The 21,587-nt window shown below is 36.5% G+C and overlaps 1 protein-coding gene across 1 annotated transcript in view; it reads right to left on the bottom strand.

Moving 5' to 3' along the window:
* ARAP2 (ArfGAP with RhoGAP domain, ankyrin repeat and PH domain 2) overlaps positions 1-21,587 on the bottom strand; it is a 217,157-nt gene that overhangs the window by 32,853 nt on the left and 162,717 nt on the right. The window contains exons 32-33 of the mRNA XM_064584359.1: positions 16,543-16,677; positions 9,049-9,423 (exon numbers count right to left, since the gene is read on the bottom strand). Of these exons, the coding sequence (XP_064440429.1) occupies positions 9,049-9,423; positions 16,543-16,677 (510 nt within the window). The remainder of the gene's footprint in view (positions 1-9,048; positions 9,424-16,542; positions 16,678-21,587) is intronic.

Raw genomic sequence — 21,587 nt, forward strand, 5'->3', positions numbered from 1 at the left:
TGCTTTTAATTTTATTAAGCTTTTAAATTTTAATTCCAGTATAGTTAACATACAATGTTGTATTGGTTTCTGGTGTACAATATAGTGACTCAACAATTCTATATATTACTTAGTGTTCCTCATAAGTGTACTCTTTAACCCCCACCACCTATTTCACCCATCCCCCCACCCACCTCCCCTCTGGTAGACATCAATTTGTTCTCCATAGTTAAGAGTCTGTTTCTTGGTTTGTCTCTCCCCTCCACCCCCAATTGCTCATTTGTTTTGTGTTTTAAATTCCACATGCTGGAGTGGTGGGGGTGGGAGGGATGGGGTGGCTGGGTGATAGACATTGGGGAGGGTAGGTGCTATGGTGAGCGCTGTGAATTGTGTAAGACTGTTGAATCACAGACCTGTACCTCGGAAACAAATAATACATTATATGTTAAAAAAAAAAAAAATTCCACATGAGTGAAATCATGACATCTGTCTTTCTCTGATTTACTTTGCTTAGCATTTTACTCTCTAGCTCCATCCATGTCATGGCAAATGGAAAGATTTCATTTTTTTCTATGGAGAATCCTATTCAATTGTATATATACCACATCTTCTTTATCCATTCATCTATCGATGGACACATTAGATGCCTAATTCGGCTATTGTAAATAATGCTGCAATAAATATAGGGGTGCATCTATTCTTTTGGCTTAGTGTTTGCATTTTGGGGGTAAATACCTAGTAGTATGAATTGTGGATTGTAAGGTAGTTCTATTTTTAATATTTTGAGGAACCTCCATATTGTTTTCCAGAGTGGATGCACCAGTTTGCATTCCTACCAACTGTGCACAAGAATTTCTTTTTCTCCACATCCTTGCCAGCACTTGCTTCTTGTGTTTTTGATTTTAGTCATTCTGACAGATTTGAGGTGATATCGCCTTGTGATTTTGATTTGCATTTCCCTGATGATGAGTGATGTTGAGCATGTTTTCATGTATCTGTTGGACATCTGTATGTCTTCTTTGGAGAAATGTCTGTTCATGTCTTCTGCCCATTTTTCAGTGGGATTATTTGTGTTTTTTGTGTGGTGAGTTGCATAAGTTCTTTATATATTTTGAATACTAGCCCTTTATTGGATATATTGTTTGCAAATATCTTCTCCCATTCCGTGGGTTGTCTTTTAGTTTTGTTGATTGTTTCCTTTGCTGTGCAGAAACTTTTTATTTCGATGTAGTCCCAATAGTTTATTTTTTGCTTTTGTTTCCCTTGCTGGAGGAGACATATCTAGAAAAATGTTATGGCCAATGTCAGCGAAATTAATGCCTATGCTCTCTTCTAAGATTCTTATGGCTTCAGGTCTTACTTTTAGGTATTTAATCCATTCTGAGTTTATTATTGTGTATGGTGTAAGAAAATTGTCCAGTTTCATTCTTTTCCATATAGATGTCCATTTTTCCCAATACCATTTATTGAAAAGACTGTCTTTTCCTCATTGCATATTCTTGCCTCTTTTGTTGAAGAATAATTGACCATATAATTGTGGGTTTGTTTCTGGGCTTTCTATCCTATTCTATTGATTTATGTTTTTGTGTCAGTACCATATTATTTTGATTACTACAGCTTTATAGTATAACTTGAACTCTGGAATTGTGAAGCCTCTAGGTTTTTTTGGGTTTTTTTTTTTTTTTCAAGATTGTTTTGGCTGTTCAGAATCTTTTGTGGTTCCATGCAAATTTTAGGACTGTCTTTTCTAGTTCTGTGAAAAATGCTGTTAGTATTTTGATAGGGATAACATTAAATGTGTAGATTACTTTGGGTAGTATAGACATTTTAACAAGATTTCTTCTAATCTATGAGCATGGGATATCTTTCCATTTGTTTGTGTTGTCTTTCATCAATATTTTATAGTTTTCAGGGGTGTGTGGATGGCTCAGTTGGTTAAGCATCTGCCTTCAGCTCGGGTCATGACCCCAGGGTCCTGGGATCGGGCCCCATATCAGGCTCCTCCCTGCTCAGTGAGTCTGCTTCTCCCTCCCCCCACCCCCACTCATGCTTGCTCACTCTCTCTCTCAAATCTTTTAAAAAATATTTTAGTTTTCAGAGTATAGGTCTTTGGTTAAGTTAGTTTTCAGAGTACAGGTCTTGTTTTCAGAGTACAGGTCTTTGGTTAAGTTTATTGCTAGATATTTTATTATTTTTGGTATAACTGTAAATGGGATTATTTAATTTCTCTTTCTGTTGTTTCATTATTAAAGTGTATAGAAATGCAATGGATTTCTGTACATTGATTTTTGTATCCTGCAACCTTACTGAATTCATTTATCAGTTGTAATAGTTTTTTTGGCAGAGTCTTTAGCATTTTTATATATAGTATTATGTCCCCTGCAAATAGTGATAGTATAACTTCTTCCTTACCAATTTGGATGCCTTTTATTCCTTTTTCTTTTCTGATTGCTATGGCTAGGACTTCCAGTACTATGTTGAATAAAAGTGGTATGAGTGGACATACTTGTCTTATTCCTGATCTTAGGGGAAAAGCACTCAGTTTTCCACCATTGAGAGTGATGTTTGCTGTAGGTCTTTCATATATGGCCTTTATTATGTTGAGGAATATTCCCTCTAAAGCTACTTTGTTGAAAGTTTTTATCATGAATGGATGTTGTACTTTGTCAAATGCTTTTTTTTTTTTTTTACATCTATTGAAATGATCATATGGTTTTTATCTTTTGTCAATGTGTCATGTTGATTTGTGAATATAGAACCACCCTTGTATCCTGAAAATAAATCCCACTTGATCATGGTGAATGATTTTTTAATGTATTTTTGGGTTCAGTTTGCTAATGTTTTGCTAAGGCTTTTTACATCTATGTTCATCAGGAATATTGACCTGTAGTTCCCTTTTTTTGTAGTGTCTTTATCTGGTTTTGGCACCAGAAGGGGGATGCCTTTTTTTTTTTTCCCATGCCAGACAGTGAACTCTACATAATATTATTTTTCCTCTTTTCCTGTTTTAGCAGAAAAAGCTGATGATCTTGACCCAGTCAGGGACTGAGATGAATTGAGGTTGTGAGGTGGTTTTGACCATGTTCTGTTAAGATTCCAATTCATATATGCTCTGACCATATGGATCTCTAAGGTTTCCAACTGGAGCTTGTATGTTCACAGGGGACTGTCTCCATGATAGTCAATAAACTTGAATCTTTGCCTTCTTAGTACTGTAAGCCTGTTAAAAAACTCAACTCTGCTGTTGAAGCCTTTTCCACTGAACTTATTAGCCTGCTGCCCTATGTGGCATCATTATTCAGCAAATTGTCTTAAAAGGAAAGCCAGCTATAGGCCAGTTTTCATTCTTCCCTTTTTCCTGGGATTTTTGTCCCTTGAGTGTCCAATTTTGCCTCCTTAGCTACACAAGGGTCCAAAAATGGATTTGTCTCTCTGCAAAATACATCTCTCAACTTGATCAAAGACCAGACTTTTCAACTTATTTCCCTGTGTATAGATTCTGTAAATACCCCCAGAAAAAGAGCAGCTACACAATATCTTGAATGTTCCTACTTCCTCAGAATGCTGCCACTTTCACTCCTATTCAGTAATAGCCTTTACAGATTTTTTTTTTTTTTAATCCACTGTGCCTAGGTCTTGGTGGGACCATTTTTCTTCTTCAAACCATTTCCTTATACCATGACTTCATTTATTTAGTACATATTTCAGTAGTGACTATAGGCTATGGTAGAGGCACTGTTCTAGGTGCTGGGCATATAGTGGTAATCTAAGATCCTACATTGACAGATTCTATTGGAAATAATTAGACCATGAAAATATACACTAATAAATATGTAAATTGTTAGGTAGTGGTAAGTTCTATGATGTAAGAAGATAAAGGGGATAGAAAGTGATGAGGCCATTTTATGTGGGATGTTCGGAGAAGGTCTGTCTGTTAAGGAACTATTTGACCGTGACCTACATGAAGGTCACAGTGAGATATGTGTATGTCTGGACAGCATGTTACTTACAGGGAACAGTTCATGCAAAGCTAAAGCATTTTCATGCCTGGTGATTCTGAGGAACAAGTATGCTGGTATCAAAGTGAGGGTGGTAAAGATTGGTGACAGAAGTAGCAGTTGGTACATTGAAACCGATTATTCCTGGGCTTGTATTTATAGATACCTTCCTTTTAACAGAAATAGAAAGCTATTCAAGGGTTGTTAGGAGAGACTATTTTATATTTAAAAAGACTAATTTGGCCTTTACTTATATTTAAAAAGATTAATTTGTGATTTGTTCCACATAGTACATCTTTCGTAATCATTCAGGCAAGAGAGGACAGTGGTCTGAGCAAGCTAATGTGGAGTTTAGAAGTGTGGACTTCTGAGCTAGATTGCTGACATTCACATGCCAACTCTGTTGATCATTACCTGAATAATCTGCTTGATCTTTCTGTACCTGAGTCCTAGAAAGGGCAGAAGAGGGTGGAATGGAAAGGGTGAGGAACATGTAAAACGCTTTAGATATGGTATATTTGAAATGACAGTGGGGCAATTCAAGTGGAAATGTAAATTACAGTCTGGAGCTCAATGGGTAGTCTAGAATGAAACTATTTAGTCAGAGTATGTACTATTATTTGAAGCTATGAGATTATATAACTGAGCTAGAGGAATTCATTTAGAGAGGAGTATCCAGTAAGGTATCCAAGATGGATTAGTGAAGGAGAAAACCACATGATAGAAATATCCTGGAGACCAATGCTAGGTTGTATTCCACAAAGGTGGGGTGATCAATTGTGTGAAATGCTAGAGACGGTGATAGGTGATGAGGTACAACCACTGAGAGGTGACCATTTGAATTAGCAATGAGGTGGTTCTGACCTTGCCAGGAGCAGTTATGGTAAATAGCAGGAAACAAGGCTGAATGAAGAGGTTTCAGAGAGAAAATGGGAGGGGATAAAAAAGGTAGCAAGTGAGACAATTTACTGGAGGGGAAGAAGAGATCCCCTCCAATGAGATACAAATGTCACTTTTATTTGACGGTTAGTGTTGATCCAATCTTAGGCAGTAGGTTTATGGCTTGGCTCATCTGGGTTAATTGAAAGGACTTTATGTCTCTAGTCTAGTGAATACTCAGTTACTGAACTCAATATCTCTCTGGGTTGTTCGTTGGAAGGATTCACAGTATTCTCTATCAGGTGTGTGAGGAGTCAGCATCTTCACTCTGCTGGAATAGTGTTCTTGAGGTCACAGAACTTGAATCTTTACAAACAGACCCAAACTATAATTTTGCTGGGCAAATTTTCAATGGTTTATATTATTTCAGCATTCAAGTTATCTGGCTAGCTGACACTTCTAAGCAGTTACATCTTAACATGTTCTCTTATTCTCCATTAATCATTATGATAGCTGTAATATTACACTGTATTCATTGCATTGATGTAATGTTACATTCTGATAGGTGGGATAACAAGAGTGTAAGAACCAATACATGTAAGTACCAGGGAGTATTCTGTTTGATATCTATATTAAGATTAACATAAAAGTGTGCTAGGGCTTTCATTAACAAAATACCACAGACTGGGTAGCTTAAACAATAGGGCTTTCCTTACAGTGTTGGAGGCTAGAAGTCTAAGATCAAGATACTAGATGGTTTTGTCTGAGGCCTCTTTCCTTGGCTTGCAGATGGTCACTTTCTTGCTGTGTCTTCACATGGCTTTTTCTCTGTGCACATACATTCCTGGTGTTTCTGTCATGTGTCCAAATTTTTTTTTTTTTTAAGGACACCAGTCAGATTTGATTGGGTCCTACACTAATAACTTCCTTTTTTAATGAAAGATTATTTGACAGAGAGAGACACAGCCAGAGAGGGAACACAAGCAAGGGGAGTGGGAGAGGGAGAAGCAGGCTTCCCGCCGAGCAGGGAGCCAGATGTGGGGCTTGATCCCAGGACCCTGGGGCCATGACCTGAGCCGAAGGCAGACGCTTAACAACTGAGCTACCCAGGCACCCCTAATAACTTCCTTTTAACTTAATCACTTCTTTAAAGGCCCCCATCATCAAATATTCCACATTTTGGGGGTACTGGGGATTAGGTCTTCAACATATGGGGTGTGGGAAAACACAATTCAGCCCACAACCTGTGGTACTGTGTTGTATTAGTGCATATTTTTAAAACAATGGGGGGAAAAAAGAACTGATAGAGACAATTTGAAAATGAGAAGTCTCAAGACTTGAATCAAAGGAGAGCTAGAAAAACTAATACATTAATAAGTAACATTTATTAAAACTCTATGAGATGTGTATATTTGTATATATACACAAACACATACATAAATATATATATAAAATTAGGTATTATTCCCACTTCTCAGATGAGGACACTTAGATTCTGAACATGAATCCCATAATTCATAAAAGGTCTTAAGTCTATAGAGCTATCCAAATTATTAAGTTTACATTCAACATATGGTAGCCATGGCAGAGAAGATAGGAATGTACAATATAACTTAGAACATTTGCAATAAAAAATTGTTCAAAATAACAGCTATAAAACAGATTAATTTTAGTTATCTAATATTCATTTCTGTGCTTTGCATTTCCAGATGATTAGAGATAAAACATGATTGTACACATGACAGAAAATTGCTCACATTATAAACGTAATTCTATCTTTTGTTGAGCGAATGATAATTATGAAAGTCTTGGTGCAAATTTTGATTGATAAGACGGTAAAAGTTTTAATCATCTTTTCCCCATAGTGATTTTCAAAAGTTTGAGAAAACATGAAAATATATGAATGCTAGTCTCTTCAAATAAATTTGATGCATTTTCAAAAATATTTCCTTTTGCAATAAGCAGTTTGTGTATTTTAGAATTATAAATTGTCATCTGAACAATGCAAATTGGCAGCTATTATAGTTATGTACACAAGTCATTTTGCTTCAATTACTTTTGCTTAGTTTTGAATTTTCAGTGCCACTTTCATAAATCATCAGGTAATAATTTGTTTACAAGTCAAATATTTAAAAGCCATGTCTAGTAATTTAGGGCTATAGAAATGAAAGACTACCATCAATATGTTTGTGTCCTATCTGTGTATATTCATCATTTAAAGTAGAACAATATTCACACTGACATGTTTAGGAAAAAAATGACATAGCTTGTTTGAAGTATATATTCAAATATTTAAAAAGGAAAAGAAGATTGGATTTATTTCAAAATAACCTTTAACTTCTGAAAATAACAATTACATTCAAATGGACTTGTAAAACATTTTTAAGTTTTATTCAAAATATGAGATATCATCATTAGCCCTTATCTTACTCTTGAAAAATGGAGACAATTATACAGGAAAGGAAGGGAAACAGGGCTATTAGATTTTAAGCTCCAGTTTAAAAAATATTCGGATAAGGCAGGCAAAAAACTCCAGATACTTTCCCAGTGTCAAACGTTGTCATATGCCTGCTTATCTTATAAATATTATCATTAGGAATAATAGTTTTATTTTAGATTTTTTTTTTCCTAAATACCATTTCTTGCTTTAAATGAAGGCTCCCCAGCAGTGCTAATACCTGTTTCATAAACTGACCTGCAGTTTCTTTAAATCCAAATCGATTGGAATTTTTTTTTAAAGCATAAATATCACACACCCATGGTAAAATATTGTATCACCACCAAATATAAGTGATTAGTATTTTACAATGAAGAAATTCAGAGCATTTAAGAGTATATTACTATACTATGATTGGACTGACCAAAGTATGGGCCTTTGTATAACAGATTCTGAAGAAGTCACCTGAAAAACAGGGGGAAATAGTGGTTGAAATAAAGCTTAGCGATATAATTTTAATCAAAACTCATCAGACCTAATAAAATTCTTAAGAAATCGATGAAAAGCACTGTTCCTAATGTGAACTATAATTAGGTAGTCTTGACTGTTGGAGGAAAATCACCAACTCAGTAGCTGACCTTGATGTGGAAGCAAAAACAGAGGGCTTTGTTATTATTTATTAGGCTCAGGGAGGAGACTTCCCCCCCCCCCTTAAAGAGATTTGATCAAATGTGAACTGGTAGCCACCAAAAGTGGGACAAGCTATCAAATGGCCCTATGTTGTAAACCTCCAGTTAATTCTGACATTGCAGAGAAGCCTATTATCACCTTACTTAAAATAAGAAATGAAATACCAAGTAAAACAACAATGAAAAAATCAAACAACAATAACAAAACCCTGTGATAGTGAATTTGTACGAAAACCATAGTAAGGAATTCAAATGTATACAGCAACAGTGCAAATGGCGTCCATGCCAGGTCCTGTGCATATGCAGGGTACGCTTCTTGTCAGCAGACCCCTCTGCAGAACTGAAGTGTAGTGAGTGTATTCTGCGGCCGGTTCACTAACACCGGAAGTAAGCGTGGCCACTGCCGTTATCTGTGGTTGTTGGCTGAACGTCCATCATTTTGGGAAACAGTCACTAGACTTTTTTCTTAACAAGCAGTTTCTCATTGATAAGATTCACTCTGGTTCACTATGGATCAGAACTTAATTGACCTCCTTCGTTTTCTGTTCACTCCTTGCCTCTTTTTAAAACTCCAATGTTTGATAGGCAGCCACTAAAATAAATCCTTCCCCTTTTCAACTTCCCTTTCTTTTCCGTAAGGTGGACCCTATGTAAACCTAAAAACATATACGGTAACGTAATATACAAGGTTTCTCAAAGTGCAAAATGTGTCACACACAGTATCATAGGCTTCATTTAAACAAAGCATTTTATACAATACAGTACAGTTTGAGGTTTCTGCTCATAAATTACACCATTCAAGAGACAACTACTGTAAAAAGCTTGGCTGACTCAAAGTAACCCAATGCTTCTCCAGTTGAACTGTACAAGCTTTGTTCAGACCTAAAAAAGCGTCATCTTCTACTTATATGCACATATATATTTTTAAATGCTATCTAAATGCTTATGTAGAGCTAGACAAATCTCACAAACCACGAATTTTACTGTTTGGTTTCTGGTTCGCACACACACACACACACACACAGTGCACAGTATTTAAAAAAGATAATGTGCAGAACTATTTTACCTCTTTCTGCAAGATCTGCTCGTCCTCTGAGTCTTTTGGAAGGGTTCTCGTCCGCTGTAGCACCACACTAAGCTCTTCAATTACCCTTGACGGTAACTTACTATCAGAGTCCAAAGCAGCTTTGCCATTCCTGTCCTCAGTCTTCCTCAGTGTCTTGAGGCCTTTATGGCTTTTTTGTTGCCCACGAAGGACGTCAGCCTCTGTGTCCTCCAGACAGTTGAAACTCCGATGTTTTCTGGTTCGAGTTCGAAGTTTCTCATCCTTGTGTTCCAGGCAGTGGGCCACCATGGAGGCTCTCTCCTTTAAGCTGCTATCCCCCAACTCTTGATCCCGCTTTTCACTGAGCTGCAACCTTTCCAGTTCTGCTCTGGCACTCTGAAAAGAAAATACAACATTTCACAGGAAAGCAAGATTTGGTACGAGGTAAGTTTAAAAGACACATGCCGCGTTAAATGTTGATGCTCCTTATGTTCATGCTTATTTCTAACTTTACTTCGACAGAACTGGCATGTCTGAATTTACTAACAAAGACATCAATACAGGCATCTTAGAGCTACAAAATCAACTGAAAGGTAGATCATGGAAATTCATTTTAACATGCGTTTAACATATAGCTTCAAAGAAGTCTCTCAGGTTATTCAGATTGACTCATTTCCAACATGCCTCTTCCAATTCATTTCTGCTTGAATGCATCATACGTTCGTGTATCTGTAATTCCTACGGTGTCCTGTCCGTGGCCACGTGATTTGGGGACATGCTCTATACTTGTACTACAGCCCCTTCTTTGAGACTTACAGTACATAGTAGTATATTAAAAATGTTGAGAAGTTTTATGGCAAAAAGATCTGTTTAACTTCTTTCTGTTTTTTTCTTCCTCCCACACAATGCCTATTAGAATCCCACAGATACATTCCTGGAAACACTGAAAAATATATAGTTATGTATTAAACCCACTTTTGTATCTGAGGATTAGAGTATACATTAATTCAGTGAGCTGTAAAGGTGCGCTTTCCTAACTAGTGTTCAGAACATCTTGTGACTGGGCAATTTCTGGCATATAGAACTTCCATCATATTATCAAAGGGTATGAAAATTTAATCAAGTGTAACATACAAGAACAAACAGAGAATCAAAAGCATAGAGCAGTATGGAGCCACACAGAAAGGATACCCAATAAATTGGATCAGGATGTAGGTGAAGTGGAAAGAGAAAAGTTATTTTTCTTTTCACAAGAAGCAACAATTGAAGAAATGTCTTCAAAATTTCCCCAGTAAAAATTGCAAAGCCTAGAAAGCAAAAATCTGAGGGAGCACTTAAGTTATGAATATTGAAAGAAAATGTAATGAAAATGGTAATATAACATTAAGTATGAAATTGTGAGTAGCATAAACAGTAAAGATCTTCAATATAATAATGTTTAAAAGACAACATCCCACCTTTCTCCATGGCAGTTATCTAATGTGATTATCTGAATGCCCTGCTAGAAAGACTCAGTGCAAGCAGGGTTTTTGTTTGATATGTTCCCTGAAGTGTGAACCTAGTACAGTGCCTGCACTTAGAAAGTGATCATTAACTTATTAAATAGTGAATTAAAGGTCGGTTTAAAATTTTTCAAATGTGTAATATGTTCTATTTTCCTAAATTCCATCAAATCCAGATTTGGAATTGAAACCTACAAATTCAGGCTGAATACAAATATTTTCACAAATGTATTTTATACATTTTGTAACTTGGAATTTTCTGATAAAATTATGATTATATATCTCAGGTAAATATATTTCTTCTACTCTAAAAACTGATGAAATGTTTAGTATCTAACTTAATTCCAAAGTCTCATTTGAATATGTTAAAATATTGAGAAATTGGTGATGCTTGCATAACATGAATGTATATACTTCAAGGCCAATAATTACACTTAAATATGGTTAAAATGAACAGTTTTTATATTTTTACATATATTTACTACAACAACAAAACCCCTCCCCTGCAAAGAATGATGGCTAACCAGCATAAGGCTGTGATTGGGAGTTTATAAATATTAAACATGTTAAGTTTCACTTGGCATCTCTTACCTGAGGAAAATTAAGGAGCAATATAAACTTTTTTTTTAATTGAAGTATAGTTGACACACAGTATTACATTAGTTTCATGCGTACAACATAGTGATTTGACAAGTCTGTGTTATGTTATGCTAAACACAAGTGTACCTACCATCATCCTAAAGTGCTATTATATCATCTGATTATATTCCCCATGCTGTGCCTTTTATTCCCATGACCTATTAATTCCATAACTGGAAACCTGTACACTTCCCACTCCCTTTCTTTGCCCATTCTCAACCCTCCTCCCTTCTGGCAACCATCCATTTGTTCTCTGTATTTATGGATCTGTTTCTGTGTTTTGTTTTTTAGATTCTACATGTAAGTAAAATCACATTGTATTTGTCTTTCTCTGACTTGTTTCATTTAGCACAGTATCTTTTAGGCCCATCCATGTTGTTGCAAATGGCAAGATTTCATTCTTTTTCTTATGGCTGAATAATATTTCATTCAATACATATATACCTCTTCATCCATTTGGCTATTGATGGACACTCGGGCTGCTTCCATATAATGCTGCAATAAACATAGGGGTGCATATGTCTTTTTGAATTAATGTTTTCATTTTCTTTGGGTAAATACACAGTAGTGGAATTACTCGATTGTATGGTGTTTCTATTTTTAATTTTTTGAGGAACCTTCATACTGTTTTCCATAGTGGCCGCACAAATTTACATTCCCACCAACAGGGGAATGTGAATGAGGGATTTTTTTCTTCACAGCCTCACTGACACTTGCTATTTCCTGTCTGTTGGATGCCAGCTATTCTGACTGGTGTAAAGTGCTATCTCATTGAGGGTTTTTTTTTTTTTTCCATCATGGTTTTGATTGGCATGTCCTTGATGGTAAGTGATGTTGAGCATCTTCTCATGTGTCTGTTAGTCATCTGTATATCTTTGGAAAAATGTCTATTCAGGTCCTCTGCCCATTTTAATCGGATTATTTGTTACTGTGGCGTTGAGTTGTAAAAGTTCTTTATATATTTTGCATATATTAACCCCTTATTGGGGATATCATTTACAAATATGTTCTCCCATTCGGCAGGTTGCCTTTTCTTGGTTTCCTTTGCTGTACAAAAGCTTTTTATTTTGGTATAGTCCTAATAGTTCATTTTTGCTTTTGTTTCCCTTGCTCGAAGAGATGTACCATAAATATGTTGCTGAAGCCAACATTGCCTATATTTTATTCTGGGAGCTTTATGGCTCAGGTCTCACATTCATTTTGAATTTATTTTTGTGTATGGTGTAAGAAAGTGGTCCCATTTCATTCTTTTACATGTAGCTGTCCAGTTTTCCCAACACCATTTATTGAAGAGACTTTTTGCCATTGGATAGTCTTTTCTGCTTTGTCAAAGATTAGTTAACTATGTAGCTGTGGATCCATTTCTGGGTTTTCTATTCTGTTCCATTGATCTATGCCTACTTTTGTGCCAGTACCAAACTGTTCTGATATTATACATTTGTAGTGTATCTTGAAATCTAGGATTGTGATACCTTTCTCAAGATTGCTTTGGCTGTTCAGGGTTTTTTTGTGGTTCCATACAAATTTTACAATTATTCTAGTTCTGTGAAAAATGTTATTGGTATCCTGATAGGGACTGCATTAAATCTGTAGATTGCTTTGGGTAGTGTGGACATTTTAATAATACTGGTTCTTCCGATCCATGAGCATGGAGAATCTTTCCATTTGTGTCATCTTCAATTTCTTTCATCAGTGTTTTATAGTTTTTAGAGTAGAGGTCATTCACTTAAGTTTTTTCCCAGGTTATTTTATTCTTGCAATTGCAAATGGAACTGTTAATTTCTTTCTGTTGCTTTGTTATTAGAAGAACAGATTTCTGTATATTAACTTTGTATCTTGCAACTTTACTGAATTCATTTATCACTTCTAATGGTTTTTTAGTGGTGTCTTAGGGTCTATAGTGATTTTACATATCATAGTAACAGTTCTCATTATCTTTCAACCATCAGCAGGTAGATGTTGGGATTTCATGCAGGTAATGCTGAAATTTCAAGTAAACTTTATTAGCCTAAGAGATAATCTTATACGAAGATGGAGAGAGGGAGGGAAGTGATCTGTTAAGAGTCAAGAGGACTGGGGGCCGGGGGTGGGGGGCCTGGGTGGCTCAGTCAATCAAGCATCTGACTCTTGATTCCAGCTCAGGTCATGATTTCAGGATCCTGAGGTCGAGTCCCATGTTGAGCTCTGCGCTGATGATTCTCTCCCTCTGACTTTCCTCAACACCCTCTCTCAAATAAATGTTTTTAAAAAAGAGTTGAGGGCGCCTGGGTGGCTCAGTTGGTTAAGCGACTGCCTTCGGCTCAGGTCATGATCCTGGAGTCCCGGGATCAAGTCCCGCATCGGGCTCCCTGCTCCTCCCTCTGACCCTCCCCCCTCTCATGTGCTCTCTCATTCTCTCTCTCTCAAATAAATAAAGAGTTGAGAGGATGGGACAGTGAGGCTTCGAGTGAACAATATGATGTGCTGGGAGCACCTTTCATGTTGTGGAGAAAGGAGGACATAGTTTATGTGCTACACTGTCCTTACAAGATAAGACATTAATAATTTAAAAAGGATAGATAAGTTATGAAATTAGAGGAGCAAGAGAGAATGTGTCAGAGTATGTTTAGAGAAAAGTAGTTGTTTGAATGGTAAGGTCAGTCTGAAAAGCAGTCCTTCTCCCTGCACAGGAATGTGTTCTCATAGGAAATCCCTTACGTGGCTTTAGTCTGCACCCACCTGTTTTCCATTATGTCCAGATGTAGGCCCCTAGTTATGGAGGCCTCAAAAATAGCAATACATACAATGATCAATATGTTGATTACACCAGAAATGCTCTTAAATAACTTTCACTACTAAACTCACTGTATTAGTTGATAATCTCCATGCTATAAAATATATAATCCTATCACTAATCCTCACGATATTGCTTTACAGGCATTATTTACAGTAAATAAACATTGATTAAACTACAAAATTATATTTTAAGACACAGAAATAGAAATGCTCATTCGCCCAAGGTCACAGAAGTGGGAATTTGGAATGGGATGCCATGGTGCCCTGTTGAGAACCAATGTGCCTCTTTATGTGCTCCAGGATGGGGACAGAGGAGAGAAGCATGCAATGATTCTAGGTCACCATTTTCTGCTGGAACTGCATCATTCTTCTTTGCTCATTGTTTTCGTTTTACAGATGACAATTTTGGAAATGAGTAAATTATCCCATATTGCCTTCCAAGTTCCTTATTATTTTGACTCGAATGTTAACTGTGCACTAGGCGTTATTCTAATAAATTCTAAAGTATGATGTCATTGAATCATCATAACAGCCTTATAAGGTAGAGCCTTTTTTTATCCCTCCATGCTTACAGATAAAAAGACTGAGCACAATGTAGTTAGGAGGTACCCAAATCACAGGTGGGACCTAGCATGTACATTCTGAAGCACTGTATTTGCCTCTTCCTGTGTGATTTCCTTTGACAACAACTTACTTTCCCTGGCTTATTCAGCTAGCTCACTACTCCATTTTAGAAGTTGCTTTTTCCAGGAAGACTTTGTGCCTGAATGAGGTATCCTTACATATTTTAATAAAACCTCATGAAATCAAGACAAGACTTGAAATGGTAAGTTACCAAATGGCTGAAGCATCAAATTTTCTTATGAGTATATCATACTTAATAGATCTTTAAAAAAATATATTGCTTATTTACTTATTTAGAAAAAGTGTGTGTGTGGGGTGAGGGGGAGAGAAACCCAAGCAGACTCCTCACTGAGCACGGCTCCTGACATGGGGCTCGATCTCACAAACCCGAGATCATGACCTGAGCTGAAACCAAGAGTCAGATGCTTAACTGACTGCGCCACCCAGGTGCCCCCATACTTAGCAATATTTTAAACCATTTTCCCTTTTTAAAACAAAGGATCAAAATGATTCATTTTATAAACATTTTCTTAAATATTTACATGAATCTAATTCTATAACAAACATTTCAATGGTTCATGTGAAATTTTTAATTTCAATTTTGTTTTAATGCTTCTTAAACTTCCAATGTTTTCCAACATTTAAAATGAATCACCACATTTACAAAAAGGTTAATTTAGCTTAACTACTTGTAAATTTTTTTAAAAGCCTATAACAAGTTCTTTGTTGTTTGGAGTTCATCAGTTTTCTGATCTTAAGCATGCTAAAAGAGAAAAAAAAATTCTGGATTTAAGATTAGGTAACAAATTATTACACTATATATTTATAAGTCATCATCCTAATTCTATACTGGATATTGGTTAATGTATTTTGATTTGGTCCTAATAATTTATTTTTTGCTTTGCTTCATAACTGATCCATATCAGAAGCTGGAGTTCCAGTAGGGCACATCTACTCCCATGTTTGCTTCTTTTGTTCAAACTATGTTTCCTAATTTGGGTTCTTAGGAAGATTCTAGATTAGCTGAGGAACCCATAATTGTGCAGAATGACTGAATAGGCAACAAAGCTTTTATCTTTTAGTGAAGAGGAATATTACACTGGGGTAAATGTTCAAGGAAAGATCTACATGGGAAAAATATTTTTTAAATCTGATCACTAAATTAAAATACCTTTAGTCTTTTAAAAGAAGTTATTTCTGTTTGGAAAGAAAGAGATTCAAATAGCTCAATCCCAAACCCCAAAGAAATAACACCTTTTACATGCTTTTCTTTTTGCTTTGAGGGGCTCAATTAAGGCACTGAAACATGCATTAACCCAAAAGTATCTAATGAGTTTTGAGTGCAAACAGATTTTCTCCTTTCCTGAAGAGATTGAACTTCAAGTCAAGATTGATGCTATGTATGTTCTCTCCACCCCGCAAGGTGAGAAGGAAAACAAATAGCTGCTTTTCTGAAAGATGCTAGGTCTTTTTTATTGATGCTCAGGGGTCATCTTGCAGTTCCTTAAATTAACTGCGACACCCCATCAGTTCCCAAACCACTGGAATTTGATTGTGTTACTAGAAAGTCTAGTTACCATGGCTCCAGACATAATTGGCCCTGGGCTTATTGTAAGGGTGTTAAAAGTGAACTTGTAAGACTAATTTGAGACTGTGATTTACCAGGCGGACTTCTGTATACACATTTAAAATTGCTTGGCTATGTGAGGGATAAGAAAATAAGTAGTATTATGCATATTTAATTGAATGGTCAATGACATTATTAAACTCTTTAAGGAAAGTTAAAATACAAAACTTAAAGGAGAAGCACAGGGTCATCCATAATGTTTTCTTGCTGGATGTGATTTTTACTATGCTTTCCAAAGATTATTGTTGTGCTTTTGAAGCCAAAGAAGTAATTAATGTACTTAATCACATTAAGACATAAGAAAACAAATGCTATAATTAATATAAAACAAATAAAATCCTAACCTACCTCAATATTTCTCCGGCCTTGGGTTCCACTTCTCTCATGCTGGATGGGAATCAGAGGCAAACCTCCAATTTTGGGATTTTTGGTTATAGAACGTTTTCGTTCCTTTCCAGCTGGTGGCCATATATCATTTTCATGCTGAGGAAACACAATTTCTTGCTGTTGGTGTGTGATTTTATTATGTGGTATATCATGTTATAGAGTCACTTGGCTCCTTTTCCATATATCCAAATCAAATGATCTGCTTTCCATGAGAAAGCCATTTGTAATTAAGCTGTGGACTCTGGCAGGAGCATCGCTTGAGGATGTAAAACCCTTAAGTGAACAGAGCTTTGCGGTCTCAGTTCAATTTCTAAGTTTCAAATCCATGGCTTCTGTACTACTTATCAAGTCAAAAGGAGGAAAATATTTGAGGAAATTGGCAAATCTCTTTGTGGGGAAAAAATTATACACTTGTCTATATTTCTCGGCCCTGTAATCAAAGTAACTATGCATCCATTTTCTCCCTCCCCCAAAGGTAACCTTAGCGTAAAAATAATTTAACCTCATATAGTCCTCAATTCAACCTAAGGCACAGCTATCAGAAAAATTAGCCTCATTTTATGACCTTTTGAAAAATGTTACTTTCCCATCTAATTGAATTCCAAACAAATTACCTTGCACACAGACGTTTATACTGAAATCACTGTACAAAAGAGTATGGCACATTTGTTCTCAAATTACTGACTACATATATAGATATGACTGGAGAAAAATTAATTTTGCAATGGGGAGAGCTATCCACAGGTAAAAATATAAGCCCCTGAGTGATAAATCCTTCAGATATGCATATACAAGAAAAATCTTAAAAAGAATTTTTCTACTCCTCAGGGTAGATTAACTTTTCAGAAGTTGGCAAAACAAACTGATTTTCAATCTATGAAAGAAATATAGAATACCAATTATAAAATGATAAGCTTTACAAATATGTTCTGATGAAATGAAAACTTTTTGGTAATTAGTACAGCAGAGTTCATTTCAATTAATATTGACTGTGTACCCATATATAATAGCGAGATTATATTGAGGAATATACTGTCAGACTTGGTGCTTATCAGTGTGCATTATCTCAATGTGTATTATATAAATTTATACAATCTCACTTAACATATATAACTATAATCTTATTTAATCTTCACTGATCCTACAGTATAGATCTTTATTGCTAGATTGTCTATGCATTAGATCTGCCCTTGAATTTTAGTGAAGCATTTATTTTGGTTCAGCAAATCTGTAATGGTAAATTATTAAATGAAAGTTACAAGCTTTGTAATGCTATATTTATGTCACAGCCCCAAACTTGGTAAAAATAATTTTGATATTATATAATTGGGATGTTCCCAACACGTAAAGCTCAAAGAAAATTGGCTGGAAAGGAATTCATTAAGCCTATGGATTATGCTTACACTTTTACTCACCGATGTATAATGCATGTGCTAAATGATAATCAGAGAAACGTAAGAGCAAACGCAGTCTCAAATACGTATTTTTTTTTCTGACATGATACACTACATTGTGTATACTAATTAGTTCTTACCAGATTGATCCAAGAGGTATTTTTCCCAACATACAAAACACTGTACCTAGTAATACATTCTTATAAGTGACCCCAAGAGTCATACTGCATGGATCATATAGCTGAGGATCTTACTTTCATTATTATAACCATGATCACACCCCAAAATCTTCAGTTCTATCTCCCACTTTCTATTTTTTCCCATCCATCCAGCTTTGAGGCATAAGTGACAGAATTACAGGATCCTGAAAATATACAATGTGATGATTTGATCTATGTATACACTGAAAGGATTCTCCTCCAAGTCAATTAAGACATCTATCATCTCATTTATTTTGGTGAGAACATTTAACTTCTACTCTTAACAGATTTCAGTGATACAGTGTAGTATTAACTATCTCAACAGTGACCATGTTCTACATAAGATCCTCAAACCTTGTTCATCTTACAGCTGAAAGTTTGTACCCTTTTACCAAACTCTCCCTGTTTCCCCACCCAGCAACCACTTTTCCAATCTCTGTTTCTAGGAGTTCAACTCTTATTTTTAGATTCCATATATAAGTGATACTTGCAGTCTTTGTGTGGCTTATTTCACTCAGCATAATGCCCTCCAAGTTCATCCATGTTGTCAGAAATGACAAGACTTCTTTCTTATTTAAGGGTGAATAATGTTTGTGTGTGTCTGTGTACACACACATTTTCTTTATCCATTCATCCTTGGACTTAGATCATTTGACATGACCTAAGGTGATTTACATTAACCTTTGCAATTGTGAATAATGCTGCAATGAACATGAGTCTGCCTCGCCCTTTCTGGCCTTGACCTCTTACCTTTCCAGCTAACAATTTAGTTTTATTCACTTCTTTAGACTCCTTGAGACCTCCAATCTATTCTCTACCATCATCCTACTTTCCACATCTTCCCCCACTTCCTTCATAGCCTGTCATAGATTTCATAGTCATGAAGTATAATCACCTCCTTATAAATACCTTCAAGTCCTGTGCTACTTCTCCTTTCATCATACTTGCCTGGCAAAGCCCCCAACCTAGTTAAACCCAATCCTACTTACTCTATGGGTGCCTACCAATTGATGAAGAAAAAAAAGTGAGATGAATCTATAAAGTTCAGGCAAGCACTCGGCATTAAGTTGAAGTTTTACTATAGTGCAACTGGCTTCCTTACTCTCTGAAGATTATTTCTCACCTTTCCTCCACCCCTACACTTCCAATATCCCTCCCTAACTCACTGAAGGTGAGCTCACTGAAGAATTTCATTTTCCCACCATGAAATATACTACTCTCCCTGCATCTTTTAGCCATATAAATGAGGCTCCCTTTTCTTCCCAGTATTTACTCCGGTTACAAATAACTTCTCTTCAGTCAAAAGTGCTCAATGGGCTACAATATATAGTCAATAATACTCTCGTGCTCAACGATTTTTTCAGCAACGATGAACAAATGTGCACTTGTTTGCATTGCTTCATGTCTGCTCAGGGCCTCTGCTGGTTTAATAATCGCTTTCCTCAAAATAAGATAAAAACAGAGAGGGAGGCAAACTATAAAAGACTCTTAACTACAGAGAACAAACTGAGGGATGATGGAGGGCACTTGGGATGAGCCCATTGCGTGTGGAGCATGTAAGGGATGAATCACTACATTCTACTCCTGAAACCAGTGCTATACTATGTTAACTAACCTGAATTTAAATAAAAACTTGGAAGGAAAAAAAAAACAGTTCCAATACAAATCACTTTCCTCTTCTGTCAATTTTTTCTTCCAATTACTGAATTTTCTCCATTAGCATCTGTGCAAAGTACATACCCTCCCATCTTAAAGACAAATTGAAACCCCAAAACCTACCCTGACCTCTTCTTCTTTCTCTCTAGTCACACAGCCTTATTTATCTGCATAGCAAATTCCTTGACTGGATTTCCTATACTGGTTATCTGTTTTTTCTTCCTCTCAACACTTCTCATTTCTTTTTTTTTCTCCTCGGCTTAACCTTTAAAGTTTGGAATGCCCCAGGGCTGCTGCTTCTGTCCTTTTCTTTCTTCCTCTCCCTGTACCATACCCTCCTTTCATTTTATATTCTCCTATCTACCCCAAATTCAGGGCTTTCAATGCAAACTGAATACTGACTTCCCCCCAAATTTACACTGCATCCCCAAATTTTCATCTGAGGGTTTGTTTTTTTAATTTAAATAATCTCTACACCCAATGTGGGGTTTGAACTCACAATCCTGAGATCGAGAGTCACATGCCCTTCCAACAGAGCCAGCCAGGCATCCTTTGCCTGAGTTTTTGATCTACAGATCCAATTTTGCTATTCAGCATATTATTTGTATGTCTAACAGACATCTCCAATTTCATATGGCTGAAAGAACTCTCAATTTTCTTCTGCATCTCTGATCACTTCTACTTGCCAGTTGCCCAAGGCTAGAAAAAAATCCTAGGACTCTTCCTTGATTTGTACTCCTTCGCTCAAACTGCTGTAGCCAATCAATCTGCAAATTCTGTTGGCTCCACCTTCAACTACTCTTGAATCTTAATGTCTCACTGTGTCCACTGTTACCACCCTAGTCTGAGCTGCCCATCTTTTCACAGCTGTTCTTCCTGCTTCCATCTTGGACCCCCAATAGTGTGCCCTCAACAAACTAAATTATTATTTCTCCAGTTAATATAAATCCGATCAAATCCTTCTCCTGTTCCCCACACTCCTAAACGGGGACTATATGATCTGCTTAGCGGTGTCCTCATTTTTTACATCTTCGTGCACACAGCCCTTCATGATGTTCATGGAACCACATCTCAGGACCTTGTCCTTGCTGGCCCCTGTAACTGGAATGCTTTCCCCACTCCTGCATACCTGCATGATTTGCTCCCTAATTTCAGACATGTCTCCGCACACCTGTCAGCTATTTGGAAAGGCATTTTCCTGAGAACCTTTCCTAGTTAGTGCCCTTCCTTACCTCAGTCACACCCATTCCTTTCCCTTATTTTATCAAACTAATATCTATTTGAAATTCTGTCAAATTATTTACGTTCTCTCCCCTTTCTTATTTTAGAAATATTGAGAGAGCGAGCGAGCAAGCATACAAGCAGGGGGAGCAGCAGAGGGAGAGGGAGAAGCAGGCTCCCCACTGAGCAGGGAGCCCAATGTGGGGCTCAATGCACTTTGTAAATGGTATTGGGTTCTCCGGTGAAGGTGTCCATACAGGTCTTACAAGACTGACAGAGCCCTTCTTCTCACGGAGTTTACATTTTAGTAGGAGAGGCAGAAATGAAAAATCTAATTACACAACGCTTTCTAATTAGAAATACAACTGACTTACAGAATGTTCAGGGTTCCTATAGCCTGAACGTCCGACTGGTCTGAAGATGAGGGAGAGAATTTCTCTGAGAATGTGACACATAAGTGAAAATCTAGAGAGCTTTTGAATCAGGGTGCAGATGGGGTTGGATATTAGAAAAGTATTCTGCACACCCTAAAGAA

This window comes from Mirounga angustirostris, unplaced genomic scaffold (genome assembly GCF_029215605.1).
Source record: "Mirounga angustirostris isolate CCGP_5_RB_7025 unplaced genomic scaffold, mMirAng1.0.hap1 SCAF_2, whole genome shotgun sequence".
NCBI lineage: Eukaryota > Metazoa > Chordata > Mammalia > Carnivora > Phocidae > Mirounga > Mirounga angustirostris.